Source organism: Malaclemys terrapin, chromosome 3 (assembly GCF_027887155.1).
Source record: "Malaclemys terrapin pileata isolate rMalTer1 chromosome 3, rMalTer1.hap1, whole genome shotgun sequence".
In the NCBI taxonomy this organism is placed as follows: Eukaryota; Metazoa; Chordata; order Testudines; family Emydidae; genus Malaclemys; species Malaclemys terrapin.
Genome location: NC_071507.1, coordinates 66,189,006 through 66,213,154, shown reverse-complemented (window position 1 = coordinate 66,213,154; position 24,149 = coordinate 66,189,006). Strand labels below are relative to the sequence as shown.

The 24,149-nt window shown below is 38.1% G+C and overlaps 1 protein-coding gene across 4 annotated transcripts in view; it reads left to right on the top strand.

Annotated features, from left to right (window-relative positions):
• Positions 1-23,802, top strand: part of CRIM1 (cysteine rich transmembrane BMP regulator 1) — a 308,859-nt gene extending 285,057 nt beyond the window's left edge. For all 4 annotated transcript variants that reach the window (XM_054022216.1, XM_054022214.1, XM_054022215.1 and 1 more), the window contains 5 exons: positions 1,004-1,225; positions 4,939-5,133; positions 6,282-6,404; positions 14,417-14,604; positions 20,940-23,802. In XM_054022216.1, coding sequence (XP_053878191.1) covers positions 1,004-1,225; positions 4,939-5,133; positions 6,282-6,404; positions 14,417-14,604; positions 20,940-21,116 — 905 coding nt within the window. In that variant the 3' untranslated portion in view covers positions 21,117-23,802. The remainder of the gene's footprint in view (positions 1-1,003; positions 1,226-4,938; positions 5,134-6,281; positions 6,405-14,416; positions 14,605-20,939) is intronic.
• Positions 23,803-24,149: the final 347 nt, after the last annotated feature.

The window sequence follows — 24,149 nt, the reverse complement described above, 5'->3', positions numbered from 1 at the left end:
AAACCTCTGCAGTGCTCACCTGCTTCTCTGTGACTCTGTTGCAGTTAGAGTTAGTGGTTGGTTAGTGTAGTTGAAGGTAGTTAGTTAACTCTTAGTTGGCCTGTTGGCTTAAAAAATGAGAGGAAAATTTTGTATTTTTATTTTACTAATTTTCCTTAAGTAGTTAGTAGGCTCAATGCTCAGCCCTCCTTCTCTCAGCTACTGGGATTCGATCTGCTAAGGCAGAAGCAAAATCTCTGGATTTAATACATGTCCCTCCTCTCATGTTTCTGTGCTCTTCAACAACAGGCACAGTTAGTGCCTTATTTCTTTAGGTAAAGGATACAAGGGATTCAGGTCTGCCAATATCTCAATAACAGGTCGTGGAAGGGAAGATCATCCCAGCAGGTGACCAACTTGACTCAAATAACCTTTGCCAAAATGGGACTCAAAGTCAGTACAAAAAAATCCTCACTTACTCCACATGGAACTCAGGCCACACATTTCACAGAGGCTTCCAGATAGGATATCTATTGTGATAGGACTGTCCTGTAGCCTTTATTGAAGTAGGACTAGTAGCACCCACCCCTGAGCAAAAAACAACTGCCCATTAGTCATCAAACAGACATCCATGTGGACAAGTACTCAAATCAGAAAGAATGGTTATTTACCTTATGGTAATTGTGGTTCTTCAAAATGTGTTCTCCAAATGGCTACCATGACCTGCCTTCCTCCCCTGTGACTATGGAGTCCTACTGTTCTGGAATTCTGTATTGGTGAAGGAACTAAGCAACAGTTAGGCCCACTCCATCCTATATGTCCTCGGGTGAGGAGACACAAGGACATCTAGGACGCAGGTGCAGCCCCATTGGACTCTGCTGGCCAAAAGAATCCAGTCTCATGGATGGAATGCATGCAAACCAATTGTGGAGTCATGTGGACAAAAGATCTGAAAAGAATCACAGTAACTTTAAGGTAAGTAACCGTTCTTTACTTCTGCTTATCTATCTATTCATATTTCTAGATGAACCTCTTCAGCCTTCCTCATCGAGCAACGAGAGCATGCCCAGTTACTGCAAAAATGATGAAGGAGATATTTTCCTGACAGCTGAGTCCTGGAAACCCAATGTCTGTACTAGTTGTATTTGCATGGATGGTGTGATTAGCTGCTACTCTGAATCTTGCCCACCAGTATCCTGTGAGAGACCTGTTTTGAGAAAAGGACAGTGTTGTCCTTATTGTATAGGTAAGCAAATAAACAAAATAGTTTGCTTGGGAATAAGAATAAAGAGAGATATTTTCAGTCAGTGAGAGGTACAGTCTCCTTTTGTGTCTGTGCCTGCAAAAATCTGAGTATTTGAATCTCTAGCTACCTGATTTGCACCTACAATGAGGTCATTAGTAGGACAAAAATGCAGATGCAGTTTGCACCCAAAAATGGGAGACCACCCTTCTGAAAATTTACAACTTGGTCACTTATCACAATTGATGAAAACATTAAAGAGAAATCCATCATGGTTGTATTTAATAACTTCTGTAATAATAGGTAAAAGGATATAAGCAGCATATTAAATACAACTGTAGATAATGCTAAATTATTGTGAAAACTCGTAGAGGATAGAGACATTTTATGAAGGACTAAAAATAGGTTAGAAATATAGCTAGAAAAATGAGTCAACATGGAAAAATGCAAGTTGTATCTGGAGAAAAATGCTTGGAAGCTGCTGGACCAACTGTGGGCAAGGGAGAGCCAGGCTAGGCTCCCTCCAACTATCTTAGACGTAGCAAATGGCCTGCTGGGGCCATCCCCTGCTTTGGGGAAAAACAGATGTGGCTGGATATCCCTGTACTCCATGTGGTAAATGGGGAAAGCAGAAGAGGAGAGAGAGAGAGAGATGGGCCAGGCTTCCCACCACCACCCTCCAAGACCCAGTATCTGGTCCTAGCAGCCCATCCCTCCCTTCCAAATAACAGCTTTCTCCTGCTGCTAGCCAAGATAAGAAGACTATAACTCAGGTACTAGAAATCTGAAGGGCAACTGTAAACCTGATATTTCCTATCTTTTCAGTGCTTAACTTTGCACTCTAAATAACATACTTTTGCTGTAGTTAATTTTTGTATGTCATAAAACATTATAGCACCTTATATTCAAGGATTACCTAATGTTCTACAGCAAATTGAAGACGTGAAGTGCTATATATTAATAGTATTGTTATTAAGTATCAAAATATTTCAAAACCACACTCAACATACCCCTATGACTGAGATAAATATTATTATACCTATTTATATAGATGGGTAAAATGAGCCATATCTGCTGAAACATCAGTTCCTACAGCCCCTCAATTTTTTATTGCATTTCTTTGAATTCCCTCCATATTTTTCTCCACTTCTTCCTGGAAATGAGGGTCACAAAACTGACTAAAATATTGTAAGTGCTTTCTGACCAATGCCATGCAAAGGACTGTATCACTTCACCTTGTTCATGGCATGATATTTCTGCATAGGTGCCCCCAAATTGTAGTTTGTTTGCAGCTAAAGCAGAGGCATTTAAAAAAATGATCATTTGCCATCTGCTACCCAATACGTCTGTTAGTCTATAAGATGCCACAGGACTCTGTCGCTTTTTACAGATCCAGACTAACACAGCTACCCCTCTGATACTTAAGTATCTTAAGTTATTCTTTGTTATATATGCTGCTTGTAAACTTTTTACATTTCTCTTATCTTGGCAAAGGAAATAGTCTAGCTAGTTTTATTTTAATAGTCAATTTTACTTTCAAATTCCTGTGTACTAACACAATGTTGCTCTGTTTCAGTTGCAAATACCTAAATTTGAGAGCAGTTATGACCTGCTAATTTCCCTTTTTGTAACAACAATTCAATCCAGAATATAAAAGCAAAATTTCAATTACTGCTCAAACATAGTCTCCTAGTGATGACTTATTTTCTCATACCAACTTACTATAGTATATTTTCTGTCAGAAAGTATTTTTTATGGAGACTGTAGATAAATATATTTGTTTTTTTCCCATTATTTTGTGTTCTTTAGACTGTGTGTGCAATTAATTACTTGGTCTCACGGACTCTAGGAACATGTTCACTAACATAAACTTCCCTAATATAAAAGTTTGGCTATATAAAAGACTGTATAGAAACTTCTTTGTTCCTTTTGTCTCCAAATTCCTTCCTCACTACTACTAGTATGAATGGTGGGGCAGACATCTGGGAAAAACAAAAACCTGGGACATTTATAAAATATGTCTTGCTCTTTTTGGCAGCTTTCAGTAGCTTTTCTTTGTTTATATTTGAAAATGTGGCTTTCATATGCTTCCTGTTATTCTGCTTTTAGATGACTTCCTGAGCACTTCTCTAAAGCATCTCTTGCTGTACAGTCCTCCTTAGTATTTTTATCCCACAGTTGAGAGAGAATTTGGTAGGCAAAATCTGCAGGGTTAGTATCTTCCTCAATTGTTGGAACTCTCAAAGCAGAGGTTCCACATTCTGTTTTTCATCATTTTTATTTTTGGATCCAGAGCATGATGGCTTTTAGACATCCATATTTAGTATAGTTACAAGTTTTGCAGGCCCTGCATCCTTTCCTCTGACTTTTCTATTACTTTTTCCATACATCTTGCCTTTTTCCCAAATTCACCTTCCATGTTCAGCATTCTCCTTTCTTATATAAAGAGACTGTTATTTCCCATTGAGAACCTCCCTCTTGCTTATAGGAGAGAAATGGAGAGCTATATGATGAGAGAGAAGATAAATAAGGTTGTCTTGTGCTTATTTTTGGCATGGTTTTGTGCATTTGATTAATGGCTGGTTCAGTCAAATGTCTTTTACTGGGGCCAATGGAAGCTGTGAGAAGAGGTAGTTGGAGCTATGCACCCCATCTTCCATGACCGCTCCTGCTGTACTTTCATCATCGGAAGGTAGGGTTGCACTTTTGAACATGGATCCCCTACTGCTTCTTTCTTCCCAGCTGCCTCTGCATTGAAGACTCCTGACTTAGGAGCAGTGGCCTCCATCTGTCTCCTCCTGGATCAAGTTTCAGTTGAGATGGAATCCACATGAATGAAAAAAACATTGAGGCTGATCCTTCATTAGGACTTCTATTCACTCATTTACTTTACCAGTTCATGAGCTCTAGCATCACTGCTCTTCAACATTTTCTTTGTGTTGATTCCATGAAATGGGATCCACTCTGAGTCCTCTTCCTCCAAAGCACTCTGTGCAATGCCATATCCTTTGGTTTTGTTTGGCAACATTCAATTTTTATTTTTATCATTTTGCTGGATAATATCGATGTTTATTTTTCAGCCTTTTTTAATTTTTATCAATTTTAAATTTTAACAGTGTGTGTGAAAAATCTTAAAATAATCAAAACAGTGCCTAAACTCCTAAACTTCTGATGCATATCAAGTGAAACCTATTCTTAAAGGTAACCTGGAAAATTATCTGTATTTTCATACACTCTATTTCTCTCACAAAATGGAAGAAAAACAAACTTGTATCACTGAAAATGGAGCAATTCTTTTATTGTGAAAATATTAATACTGTTAGTGTTTTACTTATAAAATATTTGTTTTGTCTATAACATTGACACTCTGTTAGTGTCAAAATGGGTCTGATGCATACACGCAAGGTAACTGAAAGAGGAATGGGAATATAATGAATTTAATTAACACAATATTAAATTGTGAAGTTTTTTTTTTTTTTTTTGCTTGTACATATGCAACTGGACTGGTAACGAAACTGCAAAATTTTTGCAAAGCGTCTGGTATTTTCACATTTTACTGTCATAACTTATGCGTTACGTAGTCAATGGATATGGGTTTAAATTTTTAAGAAATTGGGCTCATGCCTTTTTTTGTTGTTGTTCCTCATTGGATTTTTTTTAATATGTTTTAATATTTTGCCATAGCAAGTCATCATACCAATTATTTTTTTCAACAGAAGATACAATACCAAAGAAGGTGGTGTGTCACTTTAGTGGAAAAACATATGCAGATGAGGAACGTTGGGATATTGACAGCTGCACACACTGCTACTGCCTGCAGGGTCAGACCCTTTGCTCCACTGTCAGTTGCCCCCCTCTCCCCTGTGTAGAACCCATCAACGTTGAGGGAAGTTGCTGTCCCATGTGTCCAGGTAATAAAACCATGGTCCTAAATTTTACAAGTTATACTGTTGTCAGAGGCTATAATCAGGCACAGATTATTGTATTCGATTTGAATATTGATTCACATTGAGCAACATATGCAAAGGATAACAGGAGTTGTTGCTTATGTCATAAGAGGCCGAGAGACACAGGAGAACAACTCAGAAAACTGCATACTCACCACAGATAAGAAAGTAGTGCACAGCAGTATAGTTCAAATCTCACATGTTCTGGGGAAGGACTGTTAACTCAAAGATTAACTGTTTTGCCATTGTTCTCTCTGAATGACCTTTCATTAAATTATTAGATAAATGAAATGCATTTGTGAAGTGAGAGAGGAAATATTTTGATTCCTCTGTAGACTCCACTGTTGCCTAATGTTTCTGGTGCTTCACAAGTCTGGGATATTGTTTCAAATTATTTTTATTAATAACATTTTAAGTTGCTTAAATGAGTACTTTTAATTGTGACTTACATGTAATGGGATAGTTTCTCTGCCATGCACATAATGGAACCAAAGAAGTTTGATGCAGCTTCCTGAATCTGGCCTGGTTTCTTATAGCAGTTCATTACAGCTGTTCTTACCTATGCAAGCTGTTAACCTCCAAGAGGCTATTTGCCAGTCAGAGAACTTCAGCCATGCCCCTACAAAGGGGGCTGCAAAAAAGTTGGTAATAGGAGCCAGTCATGCAACCCTACACCAGCTGCAGAGATCCAGCTGCTTTCTTGGCCTTTTATGCCAGTAGAGCAGCACAAAGGGACCAAATTGTACTAGAGAATCTTACCAAATATATTATGTATTATGAAAAGATATTTTACTTGAAAAACTTAATACAGGACAGTCCCATTCAGTTTATGTTGGCATAGTAGTACTGGTAACAACCATTGGTATTCTGTACTTTATGAAATTAATTAAACGATAGGAAAATCCATTGCACAAACAATAACTTTCTAAATGTACTCAGTAAATAAATGTCATAGCAGATAAAAAATTCTATAACCATCATAACTCCTGAACCACCAATAAGAACAACAATCCCCAAGAAATATTTTCTGAATTAAGAGCCCAGCATCCATTGATAGGTACCGCAAAATGCTGATTTGGTGGATTGTGAAAAATATTTATCCCATCTTGCAGAGATGTATGTACCTGAGCCCACCAACATCCCCATTGAGAAGACAAATCATCGAGGAGATGCTGAACTAGAAGCACCAATTTGGCCTACACCCAGTGAAAATGACATTGTCCATCTCCACAGAGGTGAGATCTGGCAGAGATTGGTAATTGTACTCTATTAGGTCTGTGATTACTCGGCATGTCTTAGCCCATCCATTTGTCCTGGGAAGAAAGTAAAGGTGTAAGTGAGCCATCTTTTTTATAGGCTTGCAGAATATTGAGATAAGATCTAGACATAATTTCTGTAGGATAAAAACCAGAAATAATTCAATCTAGCATTCTGTACTAGAAGCAGAATGTCTGAAATATTTCATTATGTCAGGAACTTTTTATTTCAGAAGGTTGAAAAAGCTACTGGGGGGAAGCTGCTCTAGATTTGATTTTAACAAATAGGGAGGAACTCATTGAGAATTTGAAAGCGGAAGGCAGCTTGGGTGAAAGTGATCATGAAATCATAGAGTTCACAATACTAAGGAAGGGTAGAAGGGAGTACAGCAAAATAGAGACAATGGATTTCAGGAAGGCGGATTTTGGTAAGCTCAGAGAGCTGATAGGTAAGGTCCCATGGGAATCAAGACTGAGGGGAAAAACAACTGAGGAGAGTTAGCAGTATTTCAAAGGGACACTATTAAGGGCCCAAAATCAAGCTATTCTGCTGGGTAGGAAAGATAGAAAATGTGGCAAAAGACCACCTTGGCTTAACCACGAGATCTTGCATGATCTAAAAAATAAAAAGGAGTCATATAAAAAATGGAAACTAGGACAAATTACAAAGGATGAATATAGGCAAACAACACAAGAATGCAGGGGCAAGATTAGAAAAGCAAAGGCACAAAATGAGCTCAAACTAGCTACAGGAATAAAGGAAAACAAGAAGACTTTTCAATACATTAGAAGCAAGAGGAAGACCAAGGACAGGGTAGGTCCACCGCTCAGTGAGGAGGGAGAAACAGTAACAGGAAACTTGGAAATGGCAGAGATGCTCAATGACTTCTTTGTTTTGGTCTTCACCGAGAAGTCTGAAGGGAATGCCTAACATCATGAATGCTAATGGGAAGTGGGTAGGTTTGGAAGATAAAATAAAAAAAGAACAAGTTAAAAATCACTTAGAAGAGTTAGATGCCAGCAAGTCACCAGGGCCTGATGAAATGCATCCTAGAATACTCAAGGAGCTAACCGAGGAGGTATCTGAGCCTCTAGCTATTATCTTTGGAAAATCATGGGAGACAGGAGAGATTCCAGAAGACTGGAAAAGGGCAAATATAGTGCCCATCTATAAAAAGGGAAATAAAGACAACCCAGGAAACTACAGACCAATTAGTTTAAATTCTATGCCAGGGAAGATAATGGAGCAAGTAATTAAGGAAACCATGTGCATACACTTGAAAGGTGGTAAGGTGATAGGGAATAGCCAGCATGGATTTGTAAAGAACAAATCATGTCAAACCAATCTGATCGCTTCCTTTGATAGGATAACGAGCCTTGTGGATAAGGGAGAAGCGGTGGATCTGGTATACCTAGACTTTAATAAGGCATTTGATATGGTCTTGCATGATATTCTTATCAATAAATTAGGCAAATACAATTTAGATGGGGCTACTATAAGGTGGGTGCATAATTGGCTGGATAACCATACTCAGAGAGTTATTAATGGTTCCCAATCCTGCTGGAAAGGTATAACGAGTGGGGTTCCGCTGGGGTCTGTTTTGGGACTGGCTCCATTCAATATCTTCAACGACTTAGATACTGGCATAGAAAGTACGCTTATTAAGTTTGCGGATGATATCAAAATGAGAGGGATTGCAACTGCTTTGGAGGTTAGGGTCAAAATTCAAAATGATCTGGACAAATTGGAGAAATGGTCTGAGGTAAACAGGATGAAGTTTAATAGAGACAAATGCAAAGTGCTCCACTTGAGAAGAAACAATCAGTTTCACACATACAAAATGGGAAGAGACTGTCTAGGAAGGAGTACGGCAGAAAGGGATCTAGGGGTTATAGTGGACTACAAGCTAAATATGAGTCAACAGTGTGATGCTGTTGCAAAAAAAGCAAACATGATTCTGGGATGCATTAACAGGTGTGCTGTGAGCAAGACACAGGAAGTCATTCTTCTGCTCTACTCTGTGCTGGTCAGGCCTGAACAGGAGTACTGTGTCCAGTTCTGGGCACCGCATTTGAAGAAAGATGTGGAGAAATTGGAGAGGGTCTAGAGAAGAGCAACAAGAATGATTAAAGGTCTAGAGAACATGATGTATGAAGGAAGGCTGAAAGAATTGGGTTTGTTTAGTTTGGAAAAGAGAAGACTGAGAGGGGACATGATAGCAGTTTTCAGGTATCTAAAAGGGTGTCATAAGGAGGAGGGAGAAAACTTGTTCATCTTAGCCTCTAAGGATAGAACAAGAAGCAATGGGCTTAAACTGCAGCAAGGGAGGTTTAAGTTGGACATTAGTAAAAAGTTCCTAACTGTCAGGGTGGTTAAACACTGGAATAAATTGCCTAGGGAGGTTGTGGAATCTCCATCTCTGGAGATATTTAAGAGTAGGTTAGATAAATGTCTATCAGGGATGGTCTAGACAGTATTTGGTCCTGCCATGAGGGCAGGGGACTGGACTCGATGACCTCTCAAGGTCCCTTCCAGCCCTAGAATCTATGAATGCATGCCCATCCTTCAATATTTTTTTTATTTCAAAGCAGCAAAATAAACATTTAAAGTGAGTTCCAGTGTGTAATATTAAAGAGATTCTAATATACGTAACACTTGGTTACAAAACAAAGTAAATCAATAAAAATAGTTTTGAAGTGTCATCTTAAATACTATCAATCTAATTCTACCACCCTTGTTCACATTAAGTAGATTTACTCATAAGAGTAGTAATAAAATCAATGGCAGTATCCTCTTGGGAAGTGTGACACAACTGGACCCTTAATAATCAAAAATAGATGGTTGTCTAGGTTCTTGCAACCATCATCATAGTGCCAGCACCTTATAAATGTATTAAAATGAACAGATCTCTACTGTATCTCTCTCCTTCCCCCATTAGGGTGGGAGATTTTTTTTTGTTTTTAAATATGGTTTTAATCAGTACTTGACGGATGTTATGACATAGAGGTTAAATTACCAATATAATTTAAGAGAGTTGTTTGGCTTTACAGAAAGCCATGTGATGTGCACATAGCAATTGCTGCATTGAATGCTGAAGAGTATGTGTTCAGCAGCGTCCACAAGACGCTTGTTCCATTGGACTGTTGGCATTTGTCTCCCCCAGGCACTGTGCTGCTACCACGGAGGCAGATAATCCAATGGAACAAGTGTCTAGTGTGATGAACAGTGTTTGGAATGAAAAGTCAAATGAGTGTAGACACTACTAAAGCGGTTCTTTTGCTCAAATTGAATGTTATAGACACTTGTTCTGGTTCTTTATGGGAAACAGAATTCTGAACACTAAATTACTGGAATAAACCTCCAATCTAAGACATATACACATGTTGCTCTTCAGTCAGAAATTGGCAATAGCAACATCTGCACACGTTTTTTTTTTAAGGTGAACTTTCTCTTTAGGGTCATGAAATACTCATGCAAAATGTTGTCACAAGTGTGTCCTTGTTTTGTACTGTGATAAAAAGTCATTTTAGACCCATATCATCTTTGGCTGGGGAAGTTCAGCAGGGAGATACTAGATTTGTTGTCAGAGGAGATCATCAATATTTATTTTCAGGAGGACATGGTATCAGTATACCTTAAAGAAGCATCTGTTGAGCTTAGAATCTCTCCCATTATCACACTTTCTTGTGTGTTTTCTTTTTTTTTTGAAAATTACTGAGAAAGTAGTAGCAGAGCAACTCTGGTGATAGCTGGGGTCCTCAGATTTTCTTGACTATGTCTGCATCATTTTAGATCTGTGTATAGTATCGAGGCTGCGCTGTTTGCATTGGTCGATCATCTCCCTTTGGCAGTAAAGATGTCCATACTAATTCTTTGAGACGTATCAGCTCTGTCTTCGATTGTTGTTGACTGAGTTATTGTTACTTGTGTGTGGATCTGGCAAGCTCAGGATTTGCTCTTGAGTGACTTCATTCTTTTCGGTTTGAGAAGATCAAGAGCTGTTATTCATCAGCCCTCAAAGTTCTCTTGGCTAGGGTCATACACAAGTGTTGTCACCCCATCTGTTCAATATATATCTGAGGCCACTAAAAATAATAGTAGAGTGTCCTGGAATGCAGGATCTTGTTTGCAGGTGACACTCATCTCTATAGGTCTTTTCATCATACCTAGATGATAGAGTTGGTCCAAGCTTTCCCAATGTCTTCACTATGGTTAGGCCTGGATAAGAGCTAGCATGCTGAAATACAACGCCAATAACGTAGAGGGAACACTGGTATGCTGGGGAAAATAGCAAAGTCTGTATTTAGACTCCCTCATCTGAGAAACGTTGTCTCCCTTTTGATACTTGGAGATACTGTGGGATTGTGAGCTGCTTCTCCATGTTCAGATAGCAATAATTAACCATGCCTATTTGGAGTTACTACTTTATTAGATATTACTTCTGCCCATAGAGTTAGTGAAATCCAAGCTCTTATGTTGAACTTTCCGTACATTGTTTTTCATGCTGATAGTCTCATTCAGACCATGTCCTAAACTCGTTCCAAAGATGGTTTGGCATTTTCATAATAACCAGTATAGTCACCTACCAGTTTTCTCCCCTAGACCCTGTAATTTCAGCAGAAATAAAGCTTAATGCCTTAAATCGTAAAAGAGCTCTTTTATATTACTTGAACAGAATGAGACTTTTAGGTCAATTCTTAGATTGTTTATAGCATATAGTGGCAGAGCTAAGGACAAGTCTGCATCTTCCAGAGTCTAAATGGATTGTATGAGAGTAGCTTATGAGATTATTAAACTGAATCCTCCTTTAAACATTTCAGCGCATTCTGCCAGAACATTGACTTCATCAATGACATGTTCCCTCTCATAGAAATATGTACAGCAGCTACATGGTCTTCAGTTCAAATTCTTACTAGACACTACTCGTTAGAGGCTTCATCAAGAGTGAACACTCTAATTGTAAGAGCAGTCCTACAATCTTTGTTCCAGTAAATTCCTCGCTCCCCCCTAAGGTGTTGAACTGCTTGCTAGACACCATTAGTGGGATCCACATGTATAAGAGCTTGAAGAAGAAACAACAATGGTTACTCATCTTTGCAGTAACTGTGGTTCTTCTAGATCAGGGGTTCTCAAACTGGGGGTTGGGACCCCTCAGGGGGTCACGAGGTTATTACATGGGGGGTCGCGAGCTGTCAGCCTCCACCCCAAACCCCGCTTTGCATCCAGCATTTATAATGGTGTTAAAGCATTTTTAATGTATAAGGGGGGGTCGCACTCAGAGGCTTTCTATGTGAAAGGGGTCACCAGTTCGAAAGTCTGAGAACCCCTGTTCTAGATGGTCTGTTTATGTGGATCCCACAATCTACCCTCCATCCTTGCAGATCGTATTTTATTATTGACACTCAGGGCAACAAAAAAATTGGTTAGTATTTGGGGTCATTCTGCTCTTGGGAGGAGGAGCACAAGAGGATAGGGATCGTCCTTCAGGATGCATGTGCGACTCCTAGAGGACACTACTAGAGAAAAAATGTCTGATCTCCTGTGTAGGGGCACCTGCATGCCATGAGTGGATTCCACGTGCACAAACCATCTTGAAGAATCAGTTACTGTAAGGAAAGTAACCATTTTTTCCAGTATGTGCCTAGATTGAAAGAATGCACCTGAGGTGAGCCTCAAGGGTACTCCAATAAAAATTCTGCTAAATAAACATCCCAAAGTCTGTGAAGGCACCAAGATTTCTGTATTCGTCAACCCAGAGGAAAGGGACATCAAGAAGCAAAAATTATTTACGGAAAAAACAGCATAAATTAATTTTTGCCTTAAAAGGGCAATAGGAAAATTGGAGGAAAATGGCCACAAAAGACATAGATGCAGTGTCTGAAGTTACTGAAAAAACAACGAGGAGTCCTTGTGGCACCTTAGAGACTAACAAATTTATTTGGGCATAAGCTTTCATGGGCTAGAACCCACTTCATCAGATGCATGGAGTGGAAAATACAGGAGCAGGTATAACACATGAAAAGATGGAAGTTGCCTTACCAAGTGTGAGGTCAGTCTAATGAGACAAGTTAATTAACAGTAGGATACTAAGGGAGGAAAAATAACTTTTTTAGTGGTAATGAGTGTCCCATTTCGAACAGTTGACAAGAAAGTGTGAGTAACAGAAGGGGGAAATTAGTATGGGGGAAATTAGGTTTAGGTTTTGTAATGACCCAACCACTCCCAGTCTTTATTCAGGCCTAATTTGATGGTGTCCAGTTTGCAAATTAATTCCAGTTCTGCAGTTTCACATTGGAGTCTGTTTTTGAAATCTTTTTGTTGAAGAATTGCCACTTTTAGGTCTGTTATTGAGTGACCAGGGAGATCGAAGTGTTCTCCTGCTGGTTTTTCAATGTTATAATTCCTGATGTCAGATTTGTGTCCATTTATTCTTTTGTGTAGAGACTGTCCGGTTTGGCAATGTACATGGCAGAAGGGCATTGCTGGCACATGATGGCATATATCACATTGGTAGATGTGCAGGTGAACAAGCCCCTGATAGTGTGGCTGATGTGGTTAGGTCCTATGATAGTGTCCCTTGAATAGATATGTGGACAGAGTTGGCACCGGGGTTTGTTGCAGGGTTTGGTTCCTGGGTTGGTGTTTTTGTTGTGTGGTATGTAGTTGCTGGTGAGTATTTGCTTCAGGTTTGGGGGCTGTCTGTAAGTGAGGACTGGCCTGTCCCCCAAGGTCTGTGAGAGTGAGGGATCGTCCTTCAGGATAGGTTGTAGATCCTTGATGATGCGCTGGAGAGGTTTTAGTTGGAGGCTGTAGGTGACAGCTAGTGGCGTTCTGTTACTTTCTTTGTTGGACCTGTCTTGTAGTAGGTGACTTTTGGGTACCCTTCTGGCTCTGTCAATCTGTTTCTTCACTTCACGAGGTGGGTATTGTAGTTTTAAGAATGTTTGATAGAGATCCTGTAGGTGTTTGTCTCTGTCTGAGAGATCGGGGCAAAAGCGGTTGTATCTTAAAGCTTGGCTGTAGACAATGGATTGTGTGATGTGGTCTGGATGAAAGCTGGAGGCATGTAAGTAAGTATAGCGGTCAGTAGGTTTCTGGTATAGGATGGTGTTTGTGACCATCGCTTATTAGCACTGTAGTGTCTAGGAAGTGGACTCCATGCATCTGATGAAGTAGGTTCTAGCCCACGAAAGCTGATGCCCAAATAAATTTGTTAGTCTCTAAGGGGCCACAAGGACTCCTCGTTGTTTTTGCTGATACAGACTAACATGGCTACCGCTCTGAAACCTGAAGATACTGAAGTGTTGCAAGGAACAAGTGCTGAGCTTACTGTAACTCAGGTCCTCAAAGATATAAAAGGGAAATGAAAAACAGATATAATATTAGAAGAAATAAGTATGTGTCTTATGTACATGTATGTTGCATATTACTGTAAAACCAGAGCACCTTGCAATCTTTAGTGTATGTATAGTGACAGCACTACTGTGAGGTAGTTTTTACAGTATGATCAAAAATAGGTAATTAAGCTGGAATCTCATATAGGAGAAGCTGAGAAAAGAATCAGCTCTTGGAGAACAGCCACCACATTGAAAGGAGAAAACAAGACAGTGAAAGATCTACTATAAATAAACATGATCATAGAAAAATGATGGCTTCATAAATCACAACTGGTGGAATGACATAGTATTAATAGGACCACCAAAAGATAAAAATCCACTTCGTATGGAATAGTTACTTGAAAATATGCGGAAATCATTATTCCGGCTACAAAAAACTGTGGCTAACAACAAATGAGAGAACACACAAGCGTGACCCTGTCCCTAAATATCAATAGGGTAAAATTTCAGGATATGGTTAACCAAAAATAAATAAATAAATACAAGGCCACAGTACTGACGCTGGTACTTCCATAATCTTATACTTGTTTATGGTCAAGACAGAAAAGGAACACGTAAATTTTTTTGTTGCTAACAAATGCTAACTCTTTCAGACATGAGTCATCTTCAAGGAGATTTCAGAGAAGGCATTGGACTGCACTCTACTGAAGATACATCTCTCAACTCCGTTGCCTGGGTGACAGTTCCCATCATGACAGCCCTGGTTCTTATAATAGCCCTTCTGCTTGTCAATCAGAAAAAGCAGTGGATACCAGTGTCCTGCTACAGAGCCCCAACAAAGGTACAGTGTTAAAACTTCTATATCTAGATTTGTGCTTTTCTGGAAAGCAGGAGGGTCTCCTGAAATGTATTGTAGGATACAGTTGAGTCCATTTAATGTCAACTCATTTAAATGAATTTTTTCCATGTCTCAAATCGTTTGCACTAATTCAGAACAATTATGCTTATGTAATGCCAAATTAATATCACCAGTTACCTAGTCCATATACTACTGAATTTTCGGGAGGTAAAACCAAGCCAATCTCAGGTGAGACTGTCAGAAAACACGGGCAGACACCCCAAACTAGTGGTATAGTCCATAATTAGATTTCACCAAGCCAATAACAAATGTGCACTCCGGGATCACTATACTAGTATTACCATGGAGTCACAGACAGTCCCCTGAGACCCTCCAGCCTGTCTTGCCACCCAGGCAAACTGATCCTAGTGATAAAAGGTTATTAAAACCAAAAATCAGACCACATCAGGTTACTCCCAACCCCAAAGGGTCAGTCACTTACCCTAGGTCAATGGATACTCTGTCTCACATCAAAGACAACTCTGGCAGTCAATTGTTCTAGTAAACTAACTAAAGGTTTATTAGCTAAGAAAAAGAAGTGAATTATTGAGAGGCTAAAGCAGGTAAAATACATTAACAGGTGAGTCTAAGTTTGTAAATCCAAAATGATAGCAGAGATGTTATAATCTACTAGTTTTCCATAAATTTCTCAGGGTTACCCAAAATAACTTTGGGGATCTCTGTTTTGCATCTGGAATGTTTCCCTATGAATGCTCAAATAGTTCAGAGATGCTGTATCCTTTTTTGCTTCATATTTATAGCTTTTCCATAGAGAAAGCAATGTGAAAAGTGTCTTTACTCCTCTACCATCTCTTGCTTTGAAATGAGCATTTCCTGTTACAGCCATTAAGTCCTTCATTAGCATTTCCAAGGTTCCATTCACATTTGATGAATTTAGTCTCAGAGAGATGCACAATGTAAAAGGTAATGTAATAGCAAATAACAATCCTTCAGTAGTTTTCATGAAGTTTATACATCAAGTACATTCTTACCACGCTTTTGATGTAGGGTTATTTAATTACCAAGGTATACATAATGTAAACGTAATTACAGGGGTATATGCAATGCAAATATAATTTAATAAGACAATTAGTTACAGATAAGTGAATACACTAACATTAGCATCTCTTTTTATATCTAGTAGTGTATGAGCGAATTAGTCTGAATGCATACTAATACTGCTTTGATATTCATACAGAAGTGAACTGGCCTATTGCTCTAACCTGAACTGGTCTATCAGCATGGCAGCCTCTTCTTCTGAAATGGCCACACTCTCTCATAGTTCTCATTGGGAGCAAAACCAAGAACATTATCTTGACTGAGGACAGCCTGTTTTCTCAGTCGCATTGAGAACAATAGTAGATGAGACATTTTGAAAAGGGGCAATTCCTGGTGAAACTTTCTACAGAAGAATATTAGTCTTTAATCATTGCTGAAGAAGCAACTTTCAGTTAAGAAGGATAATGCCAAAAAATGGCCACTAAACTGTTTAAAACTTCAAATTTAGCCAATGCACAAACTCGGAGAGTTTTCATTATATGACCGGTTTGAAGAGTTTGCATTATTCCATTAAGATCATTTGAGATCTAAAAAGGTGCTAAATTTATTAAGTGGCCCTTTTAAAAATTAATTTTAATTCATAAACTAATAAATGGATTTATTTGTAAATTCTCAGCAAATTCATTTTCTCTCTCCCCTCCCCCCAAAGTCTATAATTTTTGGAGAGGTTACAATGTCTTCTTCCTGTCTAAGTGATTGAGTCTCTGCTTTAAGTACAAAACTGTGGAACAGTGCTTCCATAATAATAAAAACCTGAATAGTACTTCTGCTTGTTATCTCACCAGCACCCAGGTAAGAGGAACAGACTTTTACTAGCTGATTGAAATTACAGTCAGAGCAATCCCCGAAAGCACCTTCTTTATCACCCTTCATCTTTCACATTTACCATATAGTCATTACCAGAACTAATTATCCATTTCCATTTAGTTTATCATTCATATAAATTGATATTTGAGAAAACACATGTTGCTGGGCCCATTAATTCCCAACCTTTTTTGTCTGAGGCCAACTCCTCCCATGTATTGGTCCCTGGGGTCTCTAGGACCTATCACAACCGTGCCTCAACCTGCTTATCATATCTCACACATTCTGTCTTGCTGTGCTGCTTACACTTTTTTTTCTTTTCTAGTAATTTTTCTTGTGTTACTTTCTGTTGTTTGTTCTTGTTAGTCCCACCAGGCCCTCCTCTTGCTCCTCAGTAGTCCCACCACTGTGTCCCATTCAGCAGCTGCATGTTCCTTGTCATGCTACAAAGCAGTTTGTATAAACACAGTGTAGCACCACCTACTGGAAGAGTACATAACACGCAGCCAGATGTAGCAACAGATTAAGGAAGAGACATACAGCCAGTGCCCAAATTCCTGTAAAAAAGGATAGGTTTGCCCCACAGAGAAATTTGGGTAGGAACAGCTGTGCTATACCTTCTCTAAGTTTACCATAGAAGCAGATAAGTGGGACAATGACAGATCTTTATTCTACTATCCAATCTTGTTACAGAAGCATCTTTGTTTCAATCTCTAGCACCAGCGTAGTGTGACACATTGGCTTAGACGCGTGCAGTTTTTCTCACAGTTATGGGCTAGTTCTCCTTTGAAGACTTGTGAATATGCAAATGGTCAAATTTTATTCAATACCTCACTTTTTTTTTGACAGTTACTTCCTCCAGATACCCCTAATTCTTTCGTACCTCTATCTGCTGGATAGGGGGATACTTCCTAGTAAGTTTCAACAACTGGGAAATGTCTCAGGGTCCAATTGTACATATTCCCAAGCCTTCCTGCCACCCTCACTCTTCTCCTCTTACATAATCATTCTTAATTATCATTTATTCATTTATTTATATTGTTTCCATATATAATTCAAATGATACAGGAATGAAAATAAGGTCTCTGGTCTAGAAAGGTTACAATCATTTGTGTGCTTGAGATTTCTCCTATTCCTTATAAGAACTTTCTTTATAGACAGTCTGGAACAGCCAGGTCTCTTTGGGTCATTAGTATTCCAATAAGTCAGTGCCCATTACAATTCTGTGTGGGACAGGATTTTCCTAGCTTCATGGACACATTGAGTATGTGGCTTCTCATTCTTAAGAAAAGCAGATGAATAATTCTCGCAGTATAACTACATTAGAAATCATACTTAGAGATAATTCAATTAGGAAGCCCCTTATAATAGTAACAAATCAGATCGCTGAGACTGACACAAGCCTTTGATCTGTTATTCTTTTTGAAGTTTCGCCATCAGTGCATTAGTCACTTCAGCCACATAGCCCTGAATCGCTGCAAAATCCAATAAACATGATGGGTTTTTTCCCAAACATGGAGTGTTTTCAGCTAGAAACCACAAGCCTCTCATTTGAACTATTGGCAGGAATGTCAGCCATAAAATTTCATCCTACACAAGTGATGACATTTTACTTTATATCCAAAGCAAACAAATCTATAGCAGAATAACTTAAAAAAATAAAACATTACTGCTTAATATTAGGATACAGTTCACACCACCAGAACAGAAGCTCTGATGCTAACTGTAATGATCCATAATAATATAGATAAATTGACATATTTAACTGTAACCAAAAAGGCTTATATTACCTCAAATGGGGGGGGGGGGGCGGGAATTGATTCATATAAGGCAAATTATGTGAAGTCATTCCAAAATCCCAAAGATCTAAACATTTGGGAAGATTTTTGCCTTTAATAGATGAAATGGGAACTGTACAAATTAATCTTACCAACAATTTTATTCCTACATATTGAAAGAAGTGGCAACTATCTATCTTGACAGGGAAGTTAATGACCTGGTATTACTAGTATAAATTAGTGCCAGATAATGTAAATCTGTCTTTATACATTAAAATATCAAATTGATTTTCTGTGACAACTTATTTGTAGATTTATTTGGTAGTGGTCTAAGCATCACTAGTAAGACAACATCTTTTTCTAATATTTTTCATGAGTAACAGCAATTGTGTGGTTAAGAGCATTAGACCCACTGTAAATAGCTTTCAGGTCTGGTAAATGTTGTAGCATCTCCAACATTTATCTGACTTGGCAAACGTTTATTGTGTACTTACACTTCTCTCTACTACACATCATGAGTTAAGTCGTTTCATCTAATCCAGAATTCTCTTATCTAATTTATGAGAAAGTCATGCGGAACTGTATCAAAGACCTTACCAAAATTAAGAAGCACTGTTACCACTACACTTCATTTATCCACCAGGCTTTTTATCTTATTAAAGACGAAGCACCAGGTAGTGATGAGTTACATCCATCTGTATAATATAAGAGTAGGGAATCAGGTAGGTGAGCTGCTATTTTTAAGTCCTTTTAATGCCAAAGTAGTACAGTACTTAGTGTGATAGGACAAGAGTGAGTTTACTGTCATTCCAAAATAGAAATTAAAGGTTGTAAAAAGAGGCTTTACAGAGAAGTGTAATATTTATGGCCCTGATCCTACAAAATGATCTGTGGACTGGACCTTCAGACCAACACTGAGTCCTGCAAAAGTTAATGAGACTCAGCACAGGCATAAGTGTCTGTTCAAGCAGTTCCTTTTGCAGGAACAGGGCATAAATTAGGAAAGATTTTTTTTAAATCATTTAAGGACTATTGGAGGTACATCAGGAAAAGAAAAGATGATTTGACATGAGTAGGCCCGGATTACTGAATACAAGTCATTGATCAATAAATCCCTTTATGATTTGGATCCTCCAAGAGAGAGACTGTGCAACCTTAACTCTATCCCCCTTGTACATGTGCATTATGTTACAGTCTAATTACATGATCACATTATTTTTTCCACAGGACTCCTGCCTCATTCAGTGCACAGGTTAAACAGTGAATGAGGCAGGATGTGTAGTGAAAGAGGCAGTTGTTTGTAGGACCCCTGACTCATCAGTGCAGAAGCTAGAAGTTGTATAATAAATGAGAGGCGGGACTGCAGGTACAGAAAGCATGGTCTTATGATTAAGGCATTGGAGGGGACCCAGGAGAGAGTAATTCTATCCCTGGCTTGGTCACAGACTTACTATATGGTGTTGGACAAGTCATTTTAAATTTTTCAGAGGCACTCGCTGATTGTATGTTCTTTATTTTTGGATGCCCAACTTGAGATGAATGAACATGGCTTAATTTTCAGGAGTGCTGAGCATTAACAGATCCAGATGAATGCAGGGTAGTTATAGTGTAGTGTACTCTGCTAGATACCAAAAATCATGGAGGGAACAGAAACACTGGATATATGGCTTATTACAACAATCTGTAAACCACTAACCCCCTCTTTTTGCACTATGACTACAGAGGTGTTAATGGACCCCACTCTACCTTGAATGGGTCCTTGCAACTAACTACTTATGCTAAATTATCTGTTCCACCTTGCATTTTGCTGTGATGCTGGGAATTCCTTTTCCAGACCTGAAGAAGAGCTCTGTGGCGCGAAAGCTGGTCTCACCAACAGAAGTTGGTCCAATAAAAGATGTTACCTCACCCACCTTGTCTCTCAAATACAGATGAAGTCTTGAAACTGTGGGTTCTCAGCACCTTTGAAGAATCATGTACTATCTGTCTCAAATTGGGCACCCAATCACTGAGGAACCCCAAATTAGTGTATAGTTTTCAAATTTCAAGTGACCACAGAGACTGCGTCATCCCTAATCCTCTCTTGCCCACAGAGCAAGAGACGTGTAGGAGGAAGAATGGACTTTGTAAAGGGTTGTAATAGGCAAAGGCAGCACATCTGCTATTATATCAGAGAATTCTAGGAAGCAGAATACCAGTGCTCCCCCAAGAGTCACAGTTCCATAGCAATTTATAAGCTGCATTGTATCTAACAGGCACAATCCAGCCTGAAATTATAAAGTTTTCATTAAATGTAGAATGTAAAATGCTTTATAATATGTATAGTAAAGGTAGCAGAGTTGTCACCAAATCTTTCCAGATGAAAAGGATTCATTTGCCAGCTTCTGGTCCTATGCAATTATATACCTGTGGCCCAAATATTACAGTCCTTACTCAGCTCTTACTCAGTCCATGGGAGTCTTGAATTAGCAAGGACTGCAAAAGTTGAACCTTTGTAACAAAGAAAAATAAATAGTTTAGTGTGATTTTGTTTTTGTGAACTTTGCGTCACAAACATTTCCCATACCTATTGTGGAGAGAAGACAACAGTGATGTATGAACTGGATTTTTATGTTGTCTTTTTTTCTTTTCCAACAGCCTTCTTGCCTAAACAATCAGCTGGTATACGTGGACTGCAAGAAAGGAACCATGGTCCAGGTGGACAGTTCTCAGAGAATGCTAAGAATTGCTGACCCAGATTCAAGATACAGTGGATTCTACAGCATGCAAAAACAGAACAACCTACAGGCAGATAATTTCTATCAAACAGTTTGAAGAATTGCACCTTTGCCAAGGATTTGAGAAAGAAGGAGAGCGAGAGACTAAGTCTGCTATTAAAATAAAACTAGAATTGTGCACTTGCTTAGTGGATTGTATTGGATTTGTGACTTCATGTACAGCTCTAAGACCTTACTGGGATGGGCTCTGACTCCTGCAATGTGCCAGAACAAGCATTCCCACTTTTCCTTGCGATAACTGACCAAGAGTTTTCTTAGAACCAAAGTTTTAAAACTTGTTAAGATGTATTTGCTTGTAACATAGCTATAGAGATTGTTTGGGTGGGTGAATTTGGGGTTGGGTGGTGAAATGAGAGAGAGCTTCAAAGAAGAAAAGCTGGTCAAGCTTGGCTCGGGGAGAAAACAAATAAAGAATATTGCCAAGCATCAGGATGGTGGCTTTTCTTGTTGCTCTGAAACTGCATTTGTTGCAGCAAAGCCTAACCCCACATGGAAACAGAAAACAGAGGTCTGATTTTTTTCCCAGCTGTTGCTACAAAAGTATACTCCTAGAACAGAACCTGTCATGTCACAGGTATGGTGTAGCTGCATATATTTTTCTATATGACAAGAAGCTGCAGTAGTTAATGATATAGCAAGGAAAAGGTTATAGCAGAATATAAAGGGTGGGTTTATTAAGGATGTATAAAATTATACCTTGTGCTGCTTTTTGTTTTAATTTTGTTTTCTGCAAAGCTGATTGGCCAGATTTTGGCAGAGTTAGCAAATGACTGAGGCCTAAATAATTCCTGATATGAGCACTGGATCTTTTGACGGCAGTATTGAAGGAAGGAAGGGAAAGTCAAGAACACCATGCAGTTCCAGGGGCTTTTGTTTGTTGTGGTTTTGTTTTGTTTTGTATTAATCTCTGGTTGTTCAGACAGTTTTAGTGGAGGAGGAGGAAAAAATATTTTTGTTGGACAAAGCTCTTGCTTAAATGAAAGAGTAAAAAAGAGACTGTTTTAAGGTTTTTCCTGTTGTTCTTATTTACTGGTTATGCAGATTAGAAACTACTTCCATGCTAGGAAGCTACTTAATTTTAATTGTATATTACTCAAGCACCTTTTTTGAAGCTCAGAAAAAAGGAGATCATGCTTCTTTAAACATTAGCATTATAGGAATATTTATGTAAATATAATTATGCTAAAAACAACAAAGTATTTGTATGTCTGTGTGTATATATGTGCATATATATATAATGTGTGTGTGCATACACACAAACACACTATATATGTATATATATATATATATACAGTATATATATAGTATCAATCTGTATATATACAGTATATATATAATTTTCTATTTTTTTCTTGTTGAATGTATTTTTATCTGAGAGATTTTACCCAGAGCAGAAACAGATAAAACAGGCATTCCATAGCAGTGCTTAATTGCTTGTGAGTTTAGGAGAGACAAGAGGAGCATCTCATTCTACCTACCGTTTTATTTGATTTGAAAGTGTTTAGTGTGTGTGTGCGTGCGCATGTATGCGTGTATGTACGTGTGTACACTCTTGTGTTTGCATATATGTGTGTGTATGGTATGTGCACGATTATAGCAGTAAGCGTTGCTCTTGCTACTTGCTACATTTCAGGGTGTTTCTTATTTTTCTTCTCCTGCTTAGCCTTAAAAAGGCTTTTAATGAATGCATCAGCTAGAGACACTGATGGCAATATACATGCAGCACTAATCAGCTCCGTAGAATAACACCATCCGCTCCTTGATTTTTTTTTTTTTTTTAATTCAAACAATTGTTTGAAACAACTACTGGAATATTGTCCACATTAAGCTGGAAGTTTGTTGTAGCTTGCCTCATTGATAACTCTGACTGTGTAATACAAAGTTAACTTTCCAGACAAGTCTTGGCACTTTTATACTAATTACCCATTTGTGCATTGCCTTTTTTTCTTTTACAAATGCTTGTCATAAAAGACACAGATACCCAGTATGCTTAATGTGAAAAGAAAATGTATTTTTTTGTAAAGGAACTCTCAAGTATTGTTGTAAATACTTGGTCAGAGGTTGCTGAACTTTAAAACTGAAAAAAAACCTAATTTATTATTATAATGACCTAATTTATTAATCTGAAGATTAACAATTTTTTGTTTTAGAATATCAGAAAGGTGTTCTAGCTGTTTGCATCAAAGAAAAAAATAGGTGTATCATTAAGGGTCAACATTTTTTCTATTTATATATGACTTCAGTTTCCAAAAACAAGAAAAAATGTAGTCCTCCCAGCATTTTGTACTCAATATGATATTGAAACAGATATGTTTCTGTCCAGTTATTACAAAGATTCTGTCAAGACAAATCATCCATTCCTGGCATAAGAGTAAGCAGTCTTTATCCAGATTGTAAAAGCTTGCTTTTGTTTTACAATCAAGGCCATATTCTGAAAATATTAGCAGGATATAGGACATGGTGTAAAATGTTTTTTATTATTTTATTATTATTTTAAAGATATGATTTATCCTATGTGCTGTATCCATTACACTCTTTTACTTTGGTTCCTGTTGTGCTCTTGTAAGAGAAATGCAGATATAATTTTCTGAAAAATAAAATAGACGCATATGTGACACTCGGAGTGCACTGCAGTTCAGCAGATTGCTTGTTTACTTTTTTTAACTGTAAGGCGGTTTCTTGTAATTTGGCTCTTGGCAGCACAATAAAAATTTTAAACCTAATGTGCACTTTTTAAAAAATGTTCATATGTATGACTACCATAAAATGTTTGAGACATTAGTTTATAATTTATTTATTCTATGGTGATTTATTCCCTTGAGATTTGAATTTGCACATTATTTTTGCCTGACATTGTTCTAAAGTAGTTTTGAACCAAGACAGGTCAACTACAGGCCTTTCAATTAGCGACAGTTTTTTGTCACACACATGAGGTTTGAACTGAAGAATTTTCACAGGATCATTAGAAAATGTTTGTGGAGTTTTAGCAATAAAATTATGGACTATATCAAACTTCACCTCATCTCATATACTAAAATGTCTCAAATCTTAAACTTTTTAAATTAATACA